Source organism: Pollicipes pollicipes, unplaced genomic scaffold (assembly GCF_011947565.3).
Source record: "Pollicipes pollicipes isolate AB1234 unplaced genomic scaffold, Ppol_2.1 Scaffold_2555;HRSCAF=2994_pilon_pilon_pilon, whole genome shotgun sequence".
Classification (NCBI taxonomy): Eukaryota; Metazoa; Arthropoda; class Thecostraca; order Pollicipedomorpha; family Pollicipedidae; genus Pollicipes; species Pollicipes pollicipes.
The window spans coordinates 42,679,633-42,696,403 of record NW_023596136.1 but is presented as its reverse complement, the minus strand read 5'-3'; the positions used below and the strand labels follow the sequence as shown (position 1 = coordinate 42,696,403).

The following is a 16,771-nucleotide window of genomic DNA, read 5'->3' as shown; positions in this document are numbered from 1 at the left end:
GCTGGGGAAGGAGTGAGATCGGTGAGTGGCCAGCCGAGACAGGAGTGAGATTGGTGAGCGGTCAGCCGGGGAAGGAGTGAGATCGGTGAGTGGTCAGCTAGGGCGGGAGTGAGATCGGTGAATTGTCAGCTGGGGAATGAGTGAGATGGGTGAGGGTCAGTTGTCTAGGGTAGAGTGAGTGGAGGTCGTCAGATGGGAGGAAGTGACATCATTGAGTGGTCAGCTGGGGCTAGAACGAGATAGATTGGTCGTCAGCTTGGTCAGGGGTGAGATAAGCGGCTGGTCAGCCCACATATTGGTCAGATCTGTCAGGTAGCACCTGGCGAAAGTCCGTCAGATCGCCAAATACTTTGTATTTCATGTCTCGTGAAATTATTTATCTGTTTCTCAGGCACCCTCGGCTGCCCATTGACCAGCACGAACTTGCCTTACATTGACTGCATCACAGATGACACACCAGTGGCAGTGGGCGATGTGTATGTACCTCCAGCTGCCGGCACGTAAGCCAGGGGCCAATGGCTACCGTTCACTGCGCTTGGCGTGGTGTACCCGCAGGCGGCCAGAATGACTTCACTGCTATTCTCCAAACGGCAACGTTACCGGTGCGACCTCTAACCAGCTGCGAGAGAGACTTCGATTTCGAGGAGTTGGGCCTGGAGGGACGCATCTGCGCTGGAGCCGGCCCCAACAGCTCTGACACGTGCCGTGGTGACTCTGGCGGCCCCCTCATGGTGCCAGGTGGGTGCATGGACTCATATGACTTTGTGCCGCCAGGTTGGTGCTGCTACCTGCTGTGTCAAGCTGTTGCCAAGGATTTGTAGTAATCCACGCTGCATGCTGGTGTTGGGAACGCGCATTACCCATTAAGCCAGCATGGTATTAGGTCCGTATTCCTTCAGACGCCCCTGTTACAGGTAGCTAAGCTAAGTGTGTCGTACAAACCAAGCAGAATGGGTCCCCTAAATCCGGGTCGAATGGGGACGTTAACCCCAGATGTAGGGACGCTCTTAACCCACTTAACCCACAGAGCCCCAGGCCTATGTAGAGTGCCCCCCCCCCCCCGCCCAGTCTGCGATAACTTCATATCTACAACTTGGACAGAGCTGGCCTAACCACAGATAGAGAGGTTCTTCGGGCTCCAAGAACAGTGGTGCTCCTACCTGTAGTGGAGGAGGCCGTCTCAGCTGAGGAACGCTGCACGTCAAAGCAAAAGAGTTCTTCCCAGCTTATAGAAAGCCAAGGGACCTTAAGTCCAAGTGCAGGTTCTCCCCCAGCCCCAATAGAAAGGTGCCTGCAAATTCAGGTAGAGGAGCGCCAACAAACGATTGAAGAGGCAAGGGCCGTGATGTTTATCGCGGAGGCACGCCAACCGTGGAGGAAGTTGAAGTTCCAAATCTAACTGCAGGTGCCTTCAGGTCCAAAGAAAAAAGGCGCCGCTAAGTGCAGGCAGAGTGATGTCGATTAGCATGTTTTTAGGAGCATTCTATGCGTATGTGAAAGTGTCTCTTAATCTAAGTGCAAAAGCTTGAACAAGCGCAGGTCGTCAGGTGCCGAATGGGCATGTCGAGCTGCACCTCAAGCCCAGATGGAGGAGCACTAAAAAAATCCAAGGTTATAGCATTTCGGGACCAGTTGGGCCACCTGGTCCCCGGGTAGACAGGAACACCTGACATAAGTTAAGAGTCCATAACCGTCGGAGGATTGGCGCCCACATTCTTAGGGACAGGTGCGCACAAACGAAGGCATATCAACGGCCTTAAACGATTTCTCCAAGCCAGGGTAGGTTGTTTTCTAATCAGACATGTTCTTGGACCCCAATTCCGGATCCCGTAAGGTTCTGCGTTTTCGGGATCCTAGAATCCACTTTTGGCTCAAGCCGTATAAGATTTTAAACTCAAACAGAGGCGGGGATACAGAAGCCTAGATGAGTGGTGTCATAAGCACCGATAATTGGGCGAAATTCAGAAATTTCACAGTTTATGTTCATAGATACAAGACTAGTTCATCTACGAGTTTGGCGGTAGCTGAATAAGCACCTTGAAGACCTACTGAAAGAAGGGAGCTAGAGTGCTGAAATGCCCTAGGAACTCCTAAAGCGGCGTCCTGATATCCTAAAGGCAGGGGAGACTAGACCGGAATGTATAGTACAGAAGTAAAATAAAGGAAATGAGTAGCAAATACAGCATCAGGAGTGAGTGCTCTTGCCATGAATACGAGAACTTCAGACCTAGGTAGATGGGCGGTCCAAGCTAAGGTGAGGAGGCGCTTTGAGATATACGTCATGCAGAGATGCGAGAGGGGCAAGACAAGGACGGTGGGAGCTTCGGAACAATGGATTGGCATCTGACGCACAAGACTCGGTTGTATACACTAAAGGCCTGGGTATCCTAAGGTGTGTGTAGGATGCACACAAAATGTGCTAAAGAAGCGACCGCGGGTGTGCTCAAAGCAAAGCGCATTGATTCAGGAATTAATAAAGTTTTGCTAATCGCGATGTAGCGACACATTACGGGATCGATGATAAACACTTAAGCATTGGCAACTTTAAGGAGACTTTACGTGCTGCTTTTCTACAATGTCATACGGTGTCTTGCGCCTTTCAACTGCAAATAAATCACAGCAGCATTGCAGCTACTCCTTTGCTTGTGAAATCTACTGGCTTGGTATGTTGTATCGTCGGAGCTTTATTATAGGGCCTTGGTCGGAGCCTACGCAGTCCCCAATGCAAATTAAAGAAAATTGTTTGTTTCATATTGTTGTCAATTACCAAACTGGTGGTTTTCACGAAGGATTAAGGCTTAAAGCTTTCAAAAATAAAAAAGGTGTTAATGTCCTACTCACCTATCTTTTATGGCGATTTTCGGCTAGAAGTGTTTCGTAAAGATTTAAAAACAAATTTGTAAAGGCAAACCTAATAAAATTGCGGTTAGTTGGCTACGAGCGAGATCATGTTTTTATTAACAGGTATGATGTCAGATCTCTTCCCACCCAAACTTTTCAAAACTCACTAACACATTCGGTTGCGTCTCTGACGCAGACGCGACAAAATAAACTCACGTCCCTGCAACGTCCTTGACCATAGGTATGCAGTACATACATAGACTACATGCGGTACTAACAGAGCCTGCTTACATTTCTTTCAGAGCTAACAAGGCTCTCATACCTTTGGAAGATCCAAGATGACTGATCCTTGAATGGTATGATCCTTAAAGCCCGCTTTGCCCCACACAGCCAGCACCGATGTAAACAATAATGGCGCAGTCAGCACCTATCACCCTTGACAGATTCACATTGCTGATTGCTAAACCTAGTGTTTACCTAGAAATTTGGTGGGGTACAGGAATGGGCTGAAGAAATATCTTTAAACGGCCCTGTTTTATATAACAACCTTATCCTTAGTTACTCTTAATGGTTTACCTATTCCATGTTAATGAAAATTTGTCGACAATCTTGTTCTTGTCAAAGTATTTGTATACTAAAACTTTGTACACACATTAATATTTTTAAACTTTTCATAGCATTACTTCATCGTGAAAACAGCAAGTGTGAAACGCTCGGCTTCATTAATATCAGAGCAAAAAGCGTTTTCTAATTACACAGCAATGTTATGGGTAAATCTCAGCATTATGATATTAAAATGCTTGTTTCTTCACTTTGGCTGAAGCTGTAGGTGAGCTGTGGGTATGATGCGGGTGTAGTCCGTGCGGGTGTCGTGTAGCGTTTGTGCTTTGAATCGAAGTGACCGTAGTGTTTCAAAGCTGGCCGGAGCAGAGCGGTGAGTGGGAGTGAATATAGCAATGGTGTCGGACTCACGGACGGCATTACGTCAGCTGGTGGTGCAGAAAGCATTCGATAGCATCATCACGCATTTTGTACTGTTTTTTTTTCGCACAGATTAAGTCATTAGTGATGTCGTCATTGTATTGTCACTGAGCTGATCTACCCAGTTCTGGAACTTATTCAGTTCTTTATTATACCAAATATAAAAAATTACAATACCTTTAACTGGGCGCATTGGCTGTGGACTGTACACTTAGGGATCTATGTCTCCCTTTCGGGAACCGTCTTACAACAGTACTGTGTGTCAACTTAGTCTCGGCGATCTGTGTCACCCCATGGTGCCAGGTAGGTGATAGGGTCCGCGCACTTTTCGGCGCTGGGATAGGCGTCAGGAACCCATTCCATTCCATGCTGCCAAGACAATGTCACTGATGTAATACTATTCACCGGCCACAGCGATGCGCCTTCTTGTTTCAACACTGCCTCAAAAGGCAGCATTCCACTGGTCTACATGTGTTTGGAAGCTCAGTGTTTCCGTTGTGCCTAATTTCTGTCATTCACCGCGTCCAACTGGTGCGCCGCAGTGCGACAGGGCGTCCGGTGGTACCAAACGGGCATTTCGTCGTTCGGCACGGGCGAATGCGGCAAGCTCGCGGGCTACACCAGAGTCCTGGACTACACCGACTGGATACTGGAGCAGCTTCGGATGCCTTAAAGGGGACATCCTGCACCAGGCCTTCATCACCTTCAACGCGGATGCGCGTTGTTTACCAAAATGCGCGGTATGTGCGGCAAACGAAAGCCTCCCACTCCTCGGAAGGGAAAATTGTGATAGCAGACCATCATGAATTGAGGAAAATTGGCAGGATTCTTTCTGTGGCATGAATGCAGAAGCGCAAGCATATGCATGCACATGCATCAGAGGCCTTGAAGACATTGCGCGGTGCTCTAGTGGTGAATCGATCGGCGCCCGTGGCGCTCAGGGCCTGGTTATGGTCTGAGGTAGCGTGTGTGTTTATCTAGCCAACTACTCATTGGCTTGTCTAGATATTGGCTCTGTGGTCGTTTGCAGGGAAGCACAGGGGTCGTTCACGAAAGCCTGGTTCGCCTGCAATAGGAATTTTGGTTTCCGATAGGTGGCTAACTCATGGTTATAACAAGTTATCTGCTTGGACTCGGACGCGTAGCGCGATGTTGTGCAGTCATGCTGGGTGTCATGGTGAAATGCTTTGAAGGCCTGTTTATGCGGCGTTATGAGTTTACAAAGTGTATGCTGAAACTAGTTGGATTTCAATATACCGGGAGGTTCTGTTTAAACGACGTTGTCAAGCAAGGATCGGTTGTTATGGCAACTCAACCTTTGGTAGCCACGCCCATAATCACGCTTATGTAAAATTTTGCGCAAAATATCATGCAATAACTAAAACGTGCAATGCAGAGAACACTCTGAATCTGTGCAAATACTGCATGATATACACATCAAAATACTGAGTTATTCAAATTCTCACGTCATGACACCGGAACACACTACGATGACCCATACCGTGCATGAAATTTGTCGCCTATTTATGCAACGCAAACTCGTAAATAACAAACTATCGCAAACCGCGACCATTGCACGACCATCACGAATATTAAAGTCATTCAAGGTCTCACACCCTGACACAAAATATGCAATTCTATGGTGAGAGCTGCCCGAATGCTTATCCTGGTCATCGAAACCTTTCGTCTTGGCCACGCGTTTTTATGGTTGGTGGTGAGCAGTCAACTGTTTCGAGCCCGATGTTTCGCTGTTACAGACTTGACTTCTGAGCTTCCACTGAACACCGGCATGAATATATAAGCAAAAGGCGACCAAGAGCGTAACTGAAGTTTCCGTCGCGGTTGTGTAGACAGGGGTCCGTGAGAAAAACTATGCAATCTCAGCACCAGCTGGAGATGTATATGCCAGCGCCACCTGCTGCAATACCTTTTAGCAATCCTGCAGCAAACATTCTGCAGCTCGGTCCCACGAGCCATGTGATAATTGGCCACAACGGGGTCTGAGAGGGCTGCATTCACATTTCAGTTATGAATGTCATTGGTACACATGAATTCCATGTGGATATCGCACTTGTTAGATCCGCGTAGTGACATCATCTCGGGCGAAGGAGTGAAAAAGTCAGGCCCGTCAAACACTCGGCGTGCAGAAGAAGCGTCCCCATCATCCTTTTCCGCGGAAATCAAGCCCTTGTCACTCAGCGACTTCGTTTTGCCTCCGCCAGTGCAGCAAGCATCAGTATTCTACTGTGTATTCCCGTTAGACATCGAAGCGGCACATGAAAGCATCGCACATACTCTTAACAATAGAATGTATTCACAACAAGTCGGCAATGCACCACCGTCCCACGCACAGTACAGTGTCGGCGGACGGCAGCTGGCAGTTCAGCATCAGCGCGGCAGCCTGCGGTAGAGCAGCGCTGTGCTCCGAGCGGCGCCGAGGGAGGCCGCAGCTGCTCAGTGCGGCGTCAGTGGGTCGCCGCAGTCGCCTCAATGTCTGAGATCGCAGGCATCTGGGCGGAAGTCGGCCACGCCCGACAGAAGAGCGCGCCGAGCACGCGGCCGACCGGACCCTTGGCACATGGCACCTCCGAGTGCGGACAGGGTGCCTGCCCAGGCACGCTTGCACGCACGCCGGTCGCATGGATATGTACAGGACACGTGAGGAAGTTGCGACGACCGCCAAAAGGAAGGCACGCACCACTCGATTCGTGGCGATGAAGCATTTGCGAACACTGGTCACGACATAAGACTGCAGACGCATGTTGGCGCTTCAGGGAGGTACACTTTAAGTACGTTGGCCCGCGGAAAGAGTCGCTTTCCAACAGCAAACCCTTACATAAACGCTAATATTCTCTCTCGCGGAGATTTCCTTCCGTCATGCGTTTCATTCGTACTTGCACCCATGATCGGCCCACTCACACTGCATGTTGCTGCCCTATGACACTGAGTCAAGTGTTTGCATCATTTGGTCGCGGCGTCAAGTGCGAACATTCGGACATCAAACCAGCCATTCTTCTCGCATCCACAAATGTGACCTTTCCAAGTATCAACGCAACGCCCTGCGATGCTATGAACGTGCGAATATCTCGCTGCGCGCTCGCCACTCTGCTACGGCTCCACGTCTGATGCAAGTCCTAGCTTTGAGCAGTCAGAACTACTATCACAATGACTGGCCGGCCATGCGCGTGGGAAGAGGCCTCCGGGGCCGATTATCACAGCGAAGGGGCCTGGTCGGGGCCGGGGCCCCGGGCCGCCTCGCAACGCGACTCGCTGCGGCTCCGGGGAGGGCCGGGCGCCTCGGCGGCGGCTCGGCCCCGCCCTGGGCCTCCGCGGCGGGGCTCACTGGTGCTAGCGCAGCGTCCGGCCTCACACAATTATCTCCCGTATGACCCGGCGACTCCGCGAGTTGGGCGTCGAGTAGCCGCTCTCCAACGACTCGTCGAACGACACCTGCGGCTTGTTGTCCGGCTCCTGGTCGGCGTACGGGTCGGGCAGACCCGACACGTCCCGGTACCCGCCGTCTGCGGACAGAGGCGCGCCGCCACGTCAAGCGCCGCCGTCGCCGCACGGCAGCCGCGGTACGAGCGTAAGCTCGGTGAGGGCAGCAGCAACGAAAGAGGACGCTCATTACCCAGCCTGCCGACGGGGCGACGGCCACAAATGATTATACGAAAAACGGCCACCAATGATCATAACTTTGAGGATTCGTCGCGTATCCAGCGACATGGTTCCCACCACATCTTCCCATCCGCCGCCAGCGAGCGCTCCCCCCCCCCCCTCTCCCCACCCCCCACACACATACCGAGCAGCTCGGCCCGCCCCAAGCAGCACAGTAGCCCGAGCTATCACGCACCTGCGTGGTGAGGCCGTCCGCGGCCGCCGACGGCGCCGTACGGGTCCGACTCGTATGGCCGGCCGTACTCGTCCTGCGCCGGGTACGCCGCGTCCGTTGGGTACGCCTGCTGCGCCGGGAACTGGCCGTAGTCGCCGTAGCCCAGCGGCTGGTCCGGCAGGTAATTGGCTTGCGCCGGGTCGTAGTTGTTGGGGTCGTACGTGAACGGTCGCCCCTCCGGGTTGCCGTAGGAGCGGTTGTCCGGATTGCCGTAGGAGCGTGTGTCGGGGTTGCCGTATGAGCGGTTGTCGGGGTTGCCGTAGGAACGGTTGTCCGGGTTGCCGTAGGAGCGTGTGTCGGGGTTGCCGTAGGAACGGTTGTCCGGGTTGCTGTAGGAGCGGTTGTCCGGGTTCCCATGGGAGCGGTTGTCCGGGTTGCCGGCCTTGACCTGCCACAGCGAGTCTTGGGAGTTGACCGAGCCGCCGTTGTTGGAGTTGGAGTAGCTGTTCTCCATGTAGGCCATGTTGATGGCGCCGTTTGGCGGCGGCTGGGTGCTGGCTGGCACGTGCTCCGGCGCGGCCGCACTGTGCTCGTACCCGGGCCGCGCGCCGTAAATGACCTTCGTTGGGTCCTGGTTCAGCCGCGCCAGGTTGGTCGCGTCCACGCCCGGCTTGTTGTCCGGCCCGCCGCCCGGCGGATAATACGCCGGCAGTTTCTGACGGTTGCTGGCGGACGCGAGAGGATGGGTTAGCTGCTGGCGGCGCACTACCATCTGGCGACTGGGCAGCGAAACAGGGGCGCAAACGCTCATCTTGCACCGGCAATGTGGCGTGAAAGGCTGCAACACGCACATGTGATTCCTGGCTGTATGGAGCTGATTAGAGAGCAGAGATAATTCTCTGTTCGCACGTTGGAGGAAAACGCTTCGAAAACTGCCGGAACTCGTCTCGGCCAATGCAAAAACGTCGTGTGCAACCAATTTCACCGTAGTCCGAAGGTCACGCCACCATCCAGACTTAAGTCGCCTGACAAGACACAGACCTTCTTCGTCCTCCAAAAGCCAACACGTCATTTCTTACTAGGCATCGTCATTGAAGGCCTTGTTGGTCTTCTTGGCCATCTTGCCGCGGCGGCAGCAGATGAAGGCCAGCACCAGCGCCGCCACCAGCACGATCACCACGACCACGATGATGATGATGGTCGTCACGGGCACCCCGAGGGAAGCGGGGAGCACGGAGCCGGCGGCCACTGCGGGACGTAGACACATCCGTCAACATGGGCGGGCCGCGTGGTCGGCAACGTGTGCCGGGTTGGGAGGCGCTGATCGTCCGGGCTGGGGGCTGTCACCGAGACTGTGTACGGCCGCAAGAGCCGTGAGAGCGCAGGTCTGCAGGCTCGGCCTGCAGACCTGGCCCACCGGCCTGCCTGGGAGGGCGCAACCATGCACACCACGAGGGAAAGGACGGTTAGAGGGCTGTGCTGATGACGTCGGGTCTGGGATCACCGCGTTCATAACACACAGCGGCAATAGTGGTTGTTCATGTGAACAAGCGCCTACTTGCAGTGTCAGATACGCCGAGCCTGACTACACGGGCGAAGACGACCACGTATAGTGGAAGCGGAATACATGTCTTCGCTGGGATATTCGCCGGGACACAGCGGAATCACTCACATCCCCGGGCGATCTGTACCTCAAAAGCGCTGCGGAAAGCGGGACCGACGCGCCTCCACTCCCCGCCACGCCCGTCCCCTCCCTCGACCGCCTCCGCCGCTGGCAGCTCACCATTCTCGGCCTGGACCGGCGGCCCGCAGACGGACGTGTTGCCGCGCAGGCAGAGCCGCGTCCGCACGTCGGCCACCGGGCCCAGCGCGGCCGGCAGCTCGGCCAGGCCGCGGTTGTTGGAGACGGGCACCGGCTGCTCGACCGGCCGCCAGTCGCCCTCATCAGACCTGACCAGGGGCGGGCGGGCGTCAGCGACAGGCGGGGCCGATCGTCGTCAGGCGGCCGGGCTGCATACATTGCGACCAGCGAGAAGCGCCGAAAGCAGCGACGAAGACGAGCCTGCTCCAGTGGCTGGCCTGAGTAATGGCCGTGCTGAATTCTAGACATTGACATGCCGTCCGAGCGTTGCACACGTCGGAGTAGTAAAAAGTCAGATGGCGCTGAAAATGAAGGGCACGTGAGCCCCGAAGCACGCAAATGAAACAACACCTGCCAGGTGAGTGGAGTCTGAGTGACATGCCTCACAAAGCTATATCACCCATAGGCCTGGCATCGCAGCTAACGCTCGGCCACTGACCTGACGTCCAGCATGCCGACCACGTCGATGGCCGAGCTGACCACGTGGAAGCTGAGCTGACGCGACCCGCGCTCGAACTGCGCGCGCTGCGGCTGCGGCAGCTGGCTCAGGTCCAGCTGCGTGGTGAACTGCATCTGCTGCGAGTCGTCTGAGTTGCCTTTCTCGTTGTTGGCGCGGATCTATGAGAGAGGCGGCGTTAAAGCGTGCCGCAGCGGTGCGGGCAGCGTCGCACCGCAGACCTGTGCGCGCTTGTCGAGAGCGGGGTTGCGTCGACCATGCGCGCGGAAGGCAGTGTCATGACGTTGGCAGGAGGGTCACGATCGTGGCTGATCACACATTACGGCTTGGGCTTGCTACTTTGGGACTGCATATGTGTCATACCGCCAAACCTCTACGGAAACAGGGGCCTTGTTCGTTGCTCTTAGCGTATGAGCACCCACTGCTTCCCGCCTCAGCTCAGGCAAGCCAGCGCTCGGGGCCCGCGCACTCACCCTGAAGCGGTAGGTGGAGCGGTGCTGGAGCGAGGTGACGTTGCAGGGCCGGCGCGTCTGGCAGTCGAAGGCGCGCTCCTTGCCGCGCTCGTCCACCAGCGTCACGTGGTGGATGGTGCCGCGGTAGCCGCCATCGAAACCGGGCCTCCAGTCGAGCAGCGCCCAGCTGGTGCCGAGCTCGGCCGCGCGCAGCTCGGTCGGCGGGTCCGGCCGGCTCTTGGCCTGCAGCCGCAGCGAGGTGCTGTGCTCGCCCTCCTCGTTCTGCGCCTGGCAGACGTACTCGCCGTAGTCGCCGAGCCGCACGCTGGCCAGCCGCAGCACCGACTGGTGCACGTCGTTGCCCAGCTCGGTGGTGTTGGTGTCGTAGAAGCCACTGGAGTCGGCGGCCAGCGGCGCGCCCTGGTGCGACCAGTGGAACACGGGCGCCGGGTACGCCTGCATCTGGCACGCGATCGTCGCCTCCTCGCCCACGTCGAACGCCGCCATATTGTACTCGTTTTTCACGATCGGCGCGTCTGGGGAGGAAGGCGAGGTCAGCGACAGGCGGCTGAAGCTCCGGCGGCGCCGCACGCCGTGTGGAAGACGGGCGGTCGCGCAGGTGTGACGCGCTTCCGGCTGCCTCGGTGCACGGCGTGTGCGGTCGGCGCTGGCCGCAGGCACGCCGCCCTCCGGGGTGTGCGAGCTCGTGCTCGGCCGTGCAAGACACGGCCACTCGCCGCCACAGAGTGAGCACGTTCCCGATTGTAATCGCCCGCAGCTCGGGGCAATCCAGGACGCCGAGAAATCCGCGCGGGCAAGCCGGCTGCGGTCGGTCTGTCCAGCACGGCCGACTAAGCTTCTTGCGAATTAATGAATGCTGAAACACAGCTATGCAAGATCCGTGCTTTCAAATCAGAACCATAATTTTAGGCGGCAGTGACTCACATGGTTATCAAGCAATAACATCTAATTTATCGTATCAAGTTCAATAGCATTTCTGACTTCCCCAAGCTGCGTGGTGTATGCCTAAAATTCGGCCAAGTAATTTGCCGAACAGAAATGGGCGGTGGCAGTATCAACACACAAAACCTTGCAGGAATAAACGGGACACCAAGATCATGCCAAGACAGCACAGCGGGCCGCGTTCAAAGCCTAGAGAAAGAGCAGTCCGCTGACACCTAAGCGGCTGCCGGCGCCCAGCTCAGCTCAGCGTCAGTGCCGGCGCCCAGCTCAGCTCAGCGTCAGTGCCGGCGCCCAGCTCCGCCGGCGGCGCTCGCCCCGTACTCACGTCTGATCCGGAGCAACATGGTGGTCTCGGCTTCACCGGCCACGTTCTCGAAGCGGCAGGTGTAGTTGCCGCGGTCGGCCGGGGTCAGGCGGTCGCCCTGCCGCGCCTGGCCGCGGAAGTTCAGCGCGCTGCTGACGGTGAAGGCGCCGTCGTTCATCTCCGTCTCGTCGATGCTGACGTCGTAGAGGCCGTCGGCGGTGCTGATGTCGACGCCGTCCTTCAGCCAGGCGACAGACGGCTTGGGGCGCCCCTGCGCGCTGCAGTTGGCCGCGAACTGCACCGTCTCCACCGGGCGCTTCACCTCCGGCTGCAGACGCGTGTTGAACTCGGGCGCGCGGAACACGCGCACTTCGACGGCGGCGGCCGCGCCACGTCCCAGCTCGTTCTCCGGCTCACAGAGGTACTGCCCGGCGTGGCGCGCCTGCACCCCGTCCAAGGTCAGGTTCGCGCCGAAGCCGAGAGGGGTGTCGGGCCGGTCGGCACGCCACCAACGGTACTTGGGCGTCGGGTGGCCCGGCGGCCGAGCGGCGCAGTTCAGCGTCAGCGAGCGGCCCTCCACGCCCACCGGCTCCTCGGGCGAGATGACAGCCTGACCTGGCGCGTGCCGGATCAAGATGCGTGTGGTGGCGTTGCCTACGCGCTCCTCCGGCTCCGTCATGCCCACACTCAGCACGTGGTTGACGGCCACGCAGACGTACTCCCCGTTGTCGACAGCCGAGACGCGACTGAGGCGCAGTGTGGCGCCGTCCTGCCGGAACTCCGGCTCGCCCTCGCGAAGCCAGTAGACGTGCTGCGCCTGCGGGTTGGCATCCACCTCGCAGAGCACCTGCACGCTGCCGCCCTCGGGCACCTCGCGCTCGGGCCGCACGCGCACGTTCGGCGCGTACAGCACGTCCAGAGTCAGGTCCTGCTTCTCCTCGGCCACGGCGTTCTCCGCGCTGCACGTGTAGGCGCCGGCGTCGTCGACGCCGATGTCCTCCAGCGCCAGCGTGTAGTCGGTGCCGACGAAGGCGTTGTTGCGGATCCAGCGCACGTTGGTCACGGCCGGCTTGGCGTCGACGCGGCACTGCAGCTGCACCGAGCGGCCCATCTCGACGCGCAGCGGGTTGTCCGGCCCGACCTCGATGCGCGGGTAGTCTGTCGGACACGGAGGACACGGTCACAGTCGGGACACGAGACAGCCGAACAGGGTGGACAAGGTCATGGGACGGTCTGACACGGTCACGGGACGGTCTGACACGGTCACGGGACGGTCTGACACGGTCGCAGGACAGGTTGACACGGTCACGGGACGGTCTGACACGGTCACGGGACGGTCTAACACGGTCACAGGACAGGTTGACAGGGTCACGGGACGATCTGACACGATCACGGTCGAGTGTCACGAGTCGGTGACGTCATCTGAGCTGTGAACTGTAAGCTGTGAAACAGAATTGTGACTGAGATGGTCCGTCTGGGTTGTATTGAAAAGCAAGAAGGCTGAAGGACAGGAAAGACGGGTGGCTTGCTGAACCAACCGATGCGAGTCTGCCCTCCAGTTGGTGCGGGATGGCGACGGCTCTGAGAGCCGAGAAGAGCCGTGAACCCGCCTGATGCCCTCCGATCTCAGGTACTCTGCCTCCTGGGGACAGCTAAGGCGGCCAGCTTCCACGCCCGGCGCCCTCTCGGGACGCGGACTGCACGTGGAGTCCCCGGCGCCCGCCGGCTGACAAATGAACGCCCGAAACGACAAAGGGCGTCGCCGGGGCGCCCGTGTTAGCCGCCGAAAGCAGCGCTTTGTGCGGTCACTCAAGCAAAAACGCTAAGTGCCGGTCTTCTTCAGCACGTCCTTTGTGTGGGATCGGCCGGTTTGGCAGCATCATCCTCATTAATTAGTCGGCTCCGGACGGCGGGCGGAGCGGCCGACTCGACCTACAAACGAGCGGCGTAGTGACGCCGCCGCCGGGCCTGGCGGACGCTCACGGCGAGCGGGGCTGGAGGAAACGATGAGGAAGAGCAGGAAGAGGAAGCTGCAGGCCGGCCCACGCACCGCGGCCGGTGGTGCGCGTCTCTCCGAACGGGTCGCGTATGCTCCCCGCCAGAAGATCCCCAAGTGCGTGTCTGACGCATATCACGCAGCCAACGGCGAGATTGCGTGTGACCCCTGAGACGCAGTCGTGACTCGTACGGAGCTGGCGCAGGCGGCCGCTGCCGCGGACATCCGCAGCGAGCCAGCCCGCTCCACGCATGCGCCGGCCACGGCAGCATGCAGAGGCGTCGGCCGCCGGCGACCCGAACAAAGTGGTTCCACCGCGGGACGCCCGCAGAGGAGACGGCCGACAAATGACGGGTCGCGCTGGAGCGTGCCGCCCCTGCGGCCGCAAAAACAGTGCCGCGGTAGCACCGCCAGCCAGATCAGCCTTGGATTAAGTCGCCGGCGGCCGGCGGGCGGAGACAGGCCTTTCCGGCCAGGCCGGTCACCTCACGAACGGGCGGGACGCGACCCCGCGGCGCCTGATGGTCCGATAGCGACGGCGGCGGGCGCGGCTGGACACCGCAGCCGCGGAGAAATGCTGCTGCACATGACGGGCGGGGGCGGGAGCGTGGCGCGTGGACAGAGGGGGTGGATGCGTCAGCGTGGTGTTCGCGCTATGAGTTGCGTCTTGGAGGGGTGCTCGATGGGATGAGTGATCAGCGGGCTCACGTGTTTGTCCAACAGTCACACGACATACGCCTGTCAAACGGACCTTCAACCTGTCAGCGAGAGCTCTGATCCTAGGCATGCGTCCAATCGAACGGTTCGGACTGAATCGTTTAAAACAGACACATCTCAGCGCCGACGCCCATCACTTCGGACACGTGTCACCGCAGATCCGCATCAGCCACGCGAGCTGCGCTGTCAGGCTGGACTGATATCCGTGACGTCCTTCGGGATAAGCCAGCGGTGTGTCGGCCGTGCGGTATCACGAACCTCAGAGTAGCCTCCCCCCCCCCCCCCCTCCCGCCCCGCGGCATGAGGTCCACCCGCGTGGCCGGCGCACTCACAATTGACGTTGAGGTCGGTGACGGCGCGCAGTCGCTCGCCCTCGGCCATGGCGCGGTTCCAGACGACGCACTCGAGCTGCTCGCCGTTGTCCTCGCGCGTGGGCTCCAGCGTCAGCCGAGACACGGTCGGCTGCGAGCGGTCCTCGGCCAGCGTCAGCTCGGCCGGCAGCGGCGTGCTCGAGCCGCGCCGGTACCAGCGGATCTCGGGCGGCGGGCTGCCGCCGTCCGAGCTGCAGGACAGCGGCGCCGGTCGGCCCTCCTCCAGCGGCTCGGACGCCTCCGAGCCGATTGTCGGCGGGTTCGGCGGCATCAGCACCGTCAGCGACACCTTCTCCGTGTGCAGGTCGGTGCCGCTGCCGACGCGCCGCACCTTGCACACGAACTGGCCGTTGTCGTTCTCGTAGGTGGCCGACGTGATGGTGAGGTCGTAGCGGCCCTCCACCGGATTCGCGTCCACGCTGCGGGTAAGGGAGCGGTGTCACAGCAGGTCGTCGTCGGCCGCTAAGACCATTGTGACGTCAGAGAAGATATGATGCCACGTTTCAGTTGCTACATGATGTTGCTTTTCCTCGGTAGGGCACTTACATGACATTGACATGATGTCATTCGCACACTATATGGACACTGCTATTGTCTGCATGATGTCATGAGGGAATCGAACGGCTGCACCGCTTCTAAACTCATGTTCTTGCGAAGAATTATCTCTGCATGTAACCCCCGGAGGACGGATCTGCGTTGACCTTGCGGTTTTACCAACCGGCCCGCCGGAGTCGATGACAGAGGCGGGCGTGGCGCCCGCAGCGCAGCTTGCCGAATTGAGCACCCGCATGCGGTGACCGCGTCACCCTCCTCCGCCCTGCCTGCCACCCCCTCTCCTCCCTCCCCCGCATGGCGGACTCCATTCAGGCCCGGTACAGAACGACAGCAGACGATTGTCGATGGCGGACGCTGTGCAAGCAGGTAAAAAGTGATGGCGGTGAAAGGAAGCCCACATATAGCCTAGCCCGAAATAAAAGACGCTGATTAGCAAACGGTGAGGACCGACCGGCCAGACAAACTAATGGCTTCTCGGAGACAAACGCGGGATGTCAGCGCGTTTTCCCTTCCAAAAACCGCCATTAGTACTCGATGGAGGCGACGGAGCGAGTCTGGCCGATGCCTGGCGAGCGCGGCGGCTAATGCGAATGTCGTGTCGTCGTCCGTGATGAGATCACTGATCAGATACGCCGTCGGAGTGGAGGGAGCACTTCCCGCCGGCTTGTCGCTGGCCGCTCGAAGGCAGAGGGAGAGAGAGGATGGGTAGGAGGATGGAACGGGAGAAGGAGAGAGGGGGAAGAGAGGAAGAGAGAGAAAGAAAGGGAAGAAAGCCAGAGAGGCAAAGAATGATGAGGAAGACAGGGAGATGGGACCGTGAGGGGCGGATGTCGGGTAGAACAGGAATTAATGCCGTTTGACAGAGACGTAGAGGCCAAGTCTGCGATGTCCGTGATCAGCCCTCGTTATGCTGGTTGGGTCGTGATGAGACTGGCAATGGTGGGTGGCCTGCCGCATAGACCTGCCGCCACCACAGATCGCGCCAGCCACCGCGCACGTGCCACCGGCCGGACAAACTCCCAGCCGAGCCACAGCCACAGGCCGGACAAACCTCCAGCCGAGCCACAGTCACCGGCCGGACAAACCCCCGGCCAAGCCACAGCCGGACAAACCTCCAGCCAAGCCACAGTCACCGGCCGGACAAACCTCCACCCGAGCCACAGTAACCGGGCGGACAACTCTCAGCCGAGTCACGGACACTGGCCGGACAAACCCCTCTTCCCGGCCACGGACACCGGCTGGCCTCAACAGCCGCATGCCTTCCACCCGCAGTTCTCAGTCGGCGGCGCCAGAGACTGTTCCCCAACGCTTCCGTCGACTCGGCACGCGCGAGAGCATACAGCACGGTGTTGAGCGGACTCCCTCAAACGGGGCGTTCATGAGGGCATACAGCCCACGGGTAGAGAATGTTGAGACAAAATTATGTCGTGGAGTGGCCGGA

At 58.4% G+C, this 16,771-nt stretch overlaps 2 protein-coding genes across 2 annotated transcripts in view; one reads left to right on the top strand and one right to left on the bottom strand.

Moving 5' to 3' along the window:
• Positions 1-5,566, top strand: LOC119110255 (serine protease easter; the record flags this gene model as incomplete). The annotated part of the gene is given in 3 exon segments (XM_037234019.1): positions 1-21; positions 556-738; positions 4,365-5,566. Coding segments are annotated over 3 exon segments (335 nt in total), but the record flags the coding sequence as incomplete, so codon positions are not given.
• A 488-nt stretch (positions 5,567-6,054) lies between these two features.
• The window catches only part of LOC119103789 (hemicentin-2), a 34,972-nt gene continuing 24,255 nt past the window's right edge, over positions 6,055-16,771 (bottom strand). Inside the window, exons 3-10 of the mRNA XM_037227447.1 lie at positions 14,737-15,194; positions 11,713-12,849; positions 10,446-10,960; positions 9,955-10,133; positions 9,438-9,604; positions 8,734-8,902; positions 7,676-8,379; positions 6,055-7,343 (exon numbers count right to left, since the gene is read on the bottom strand). Coding sequence (XP_037083342.1) covers positions 7,189-7,343; positions 7,676-8,379; positions 8,734-8,902; positions 9,438-9,604; positions 9,955-10,133; positions 10,446-10,960; positions 11,713-12,849; positions 14,737-15,194 — 3,484 coding nt within the window. The 3' untranslated portion in view covers positions 6,055-7,188. The remainder of the gene's footprint in view (positions 7,344-7,675; positions 8,380-8,733; positions 8,903-9,437; positions 9,605-9,954; positions 10,134-10,445; positions 10,961-11,712; positions 12,850-14,736; positions 15,195-16,771) is intronic.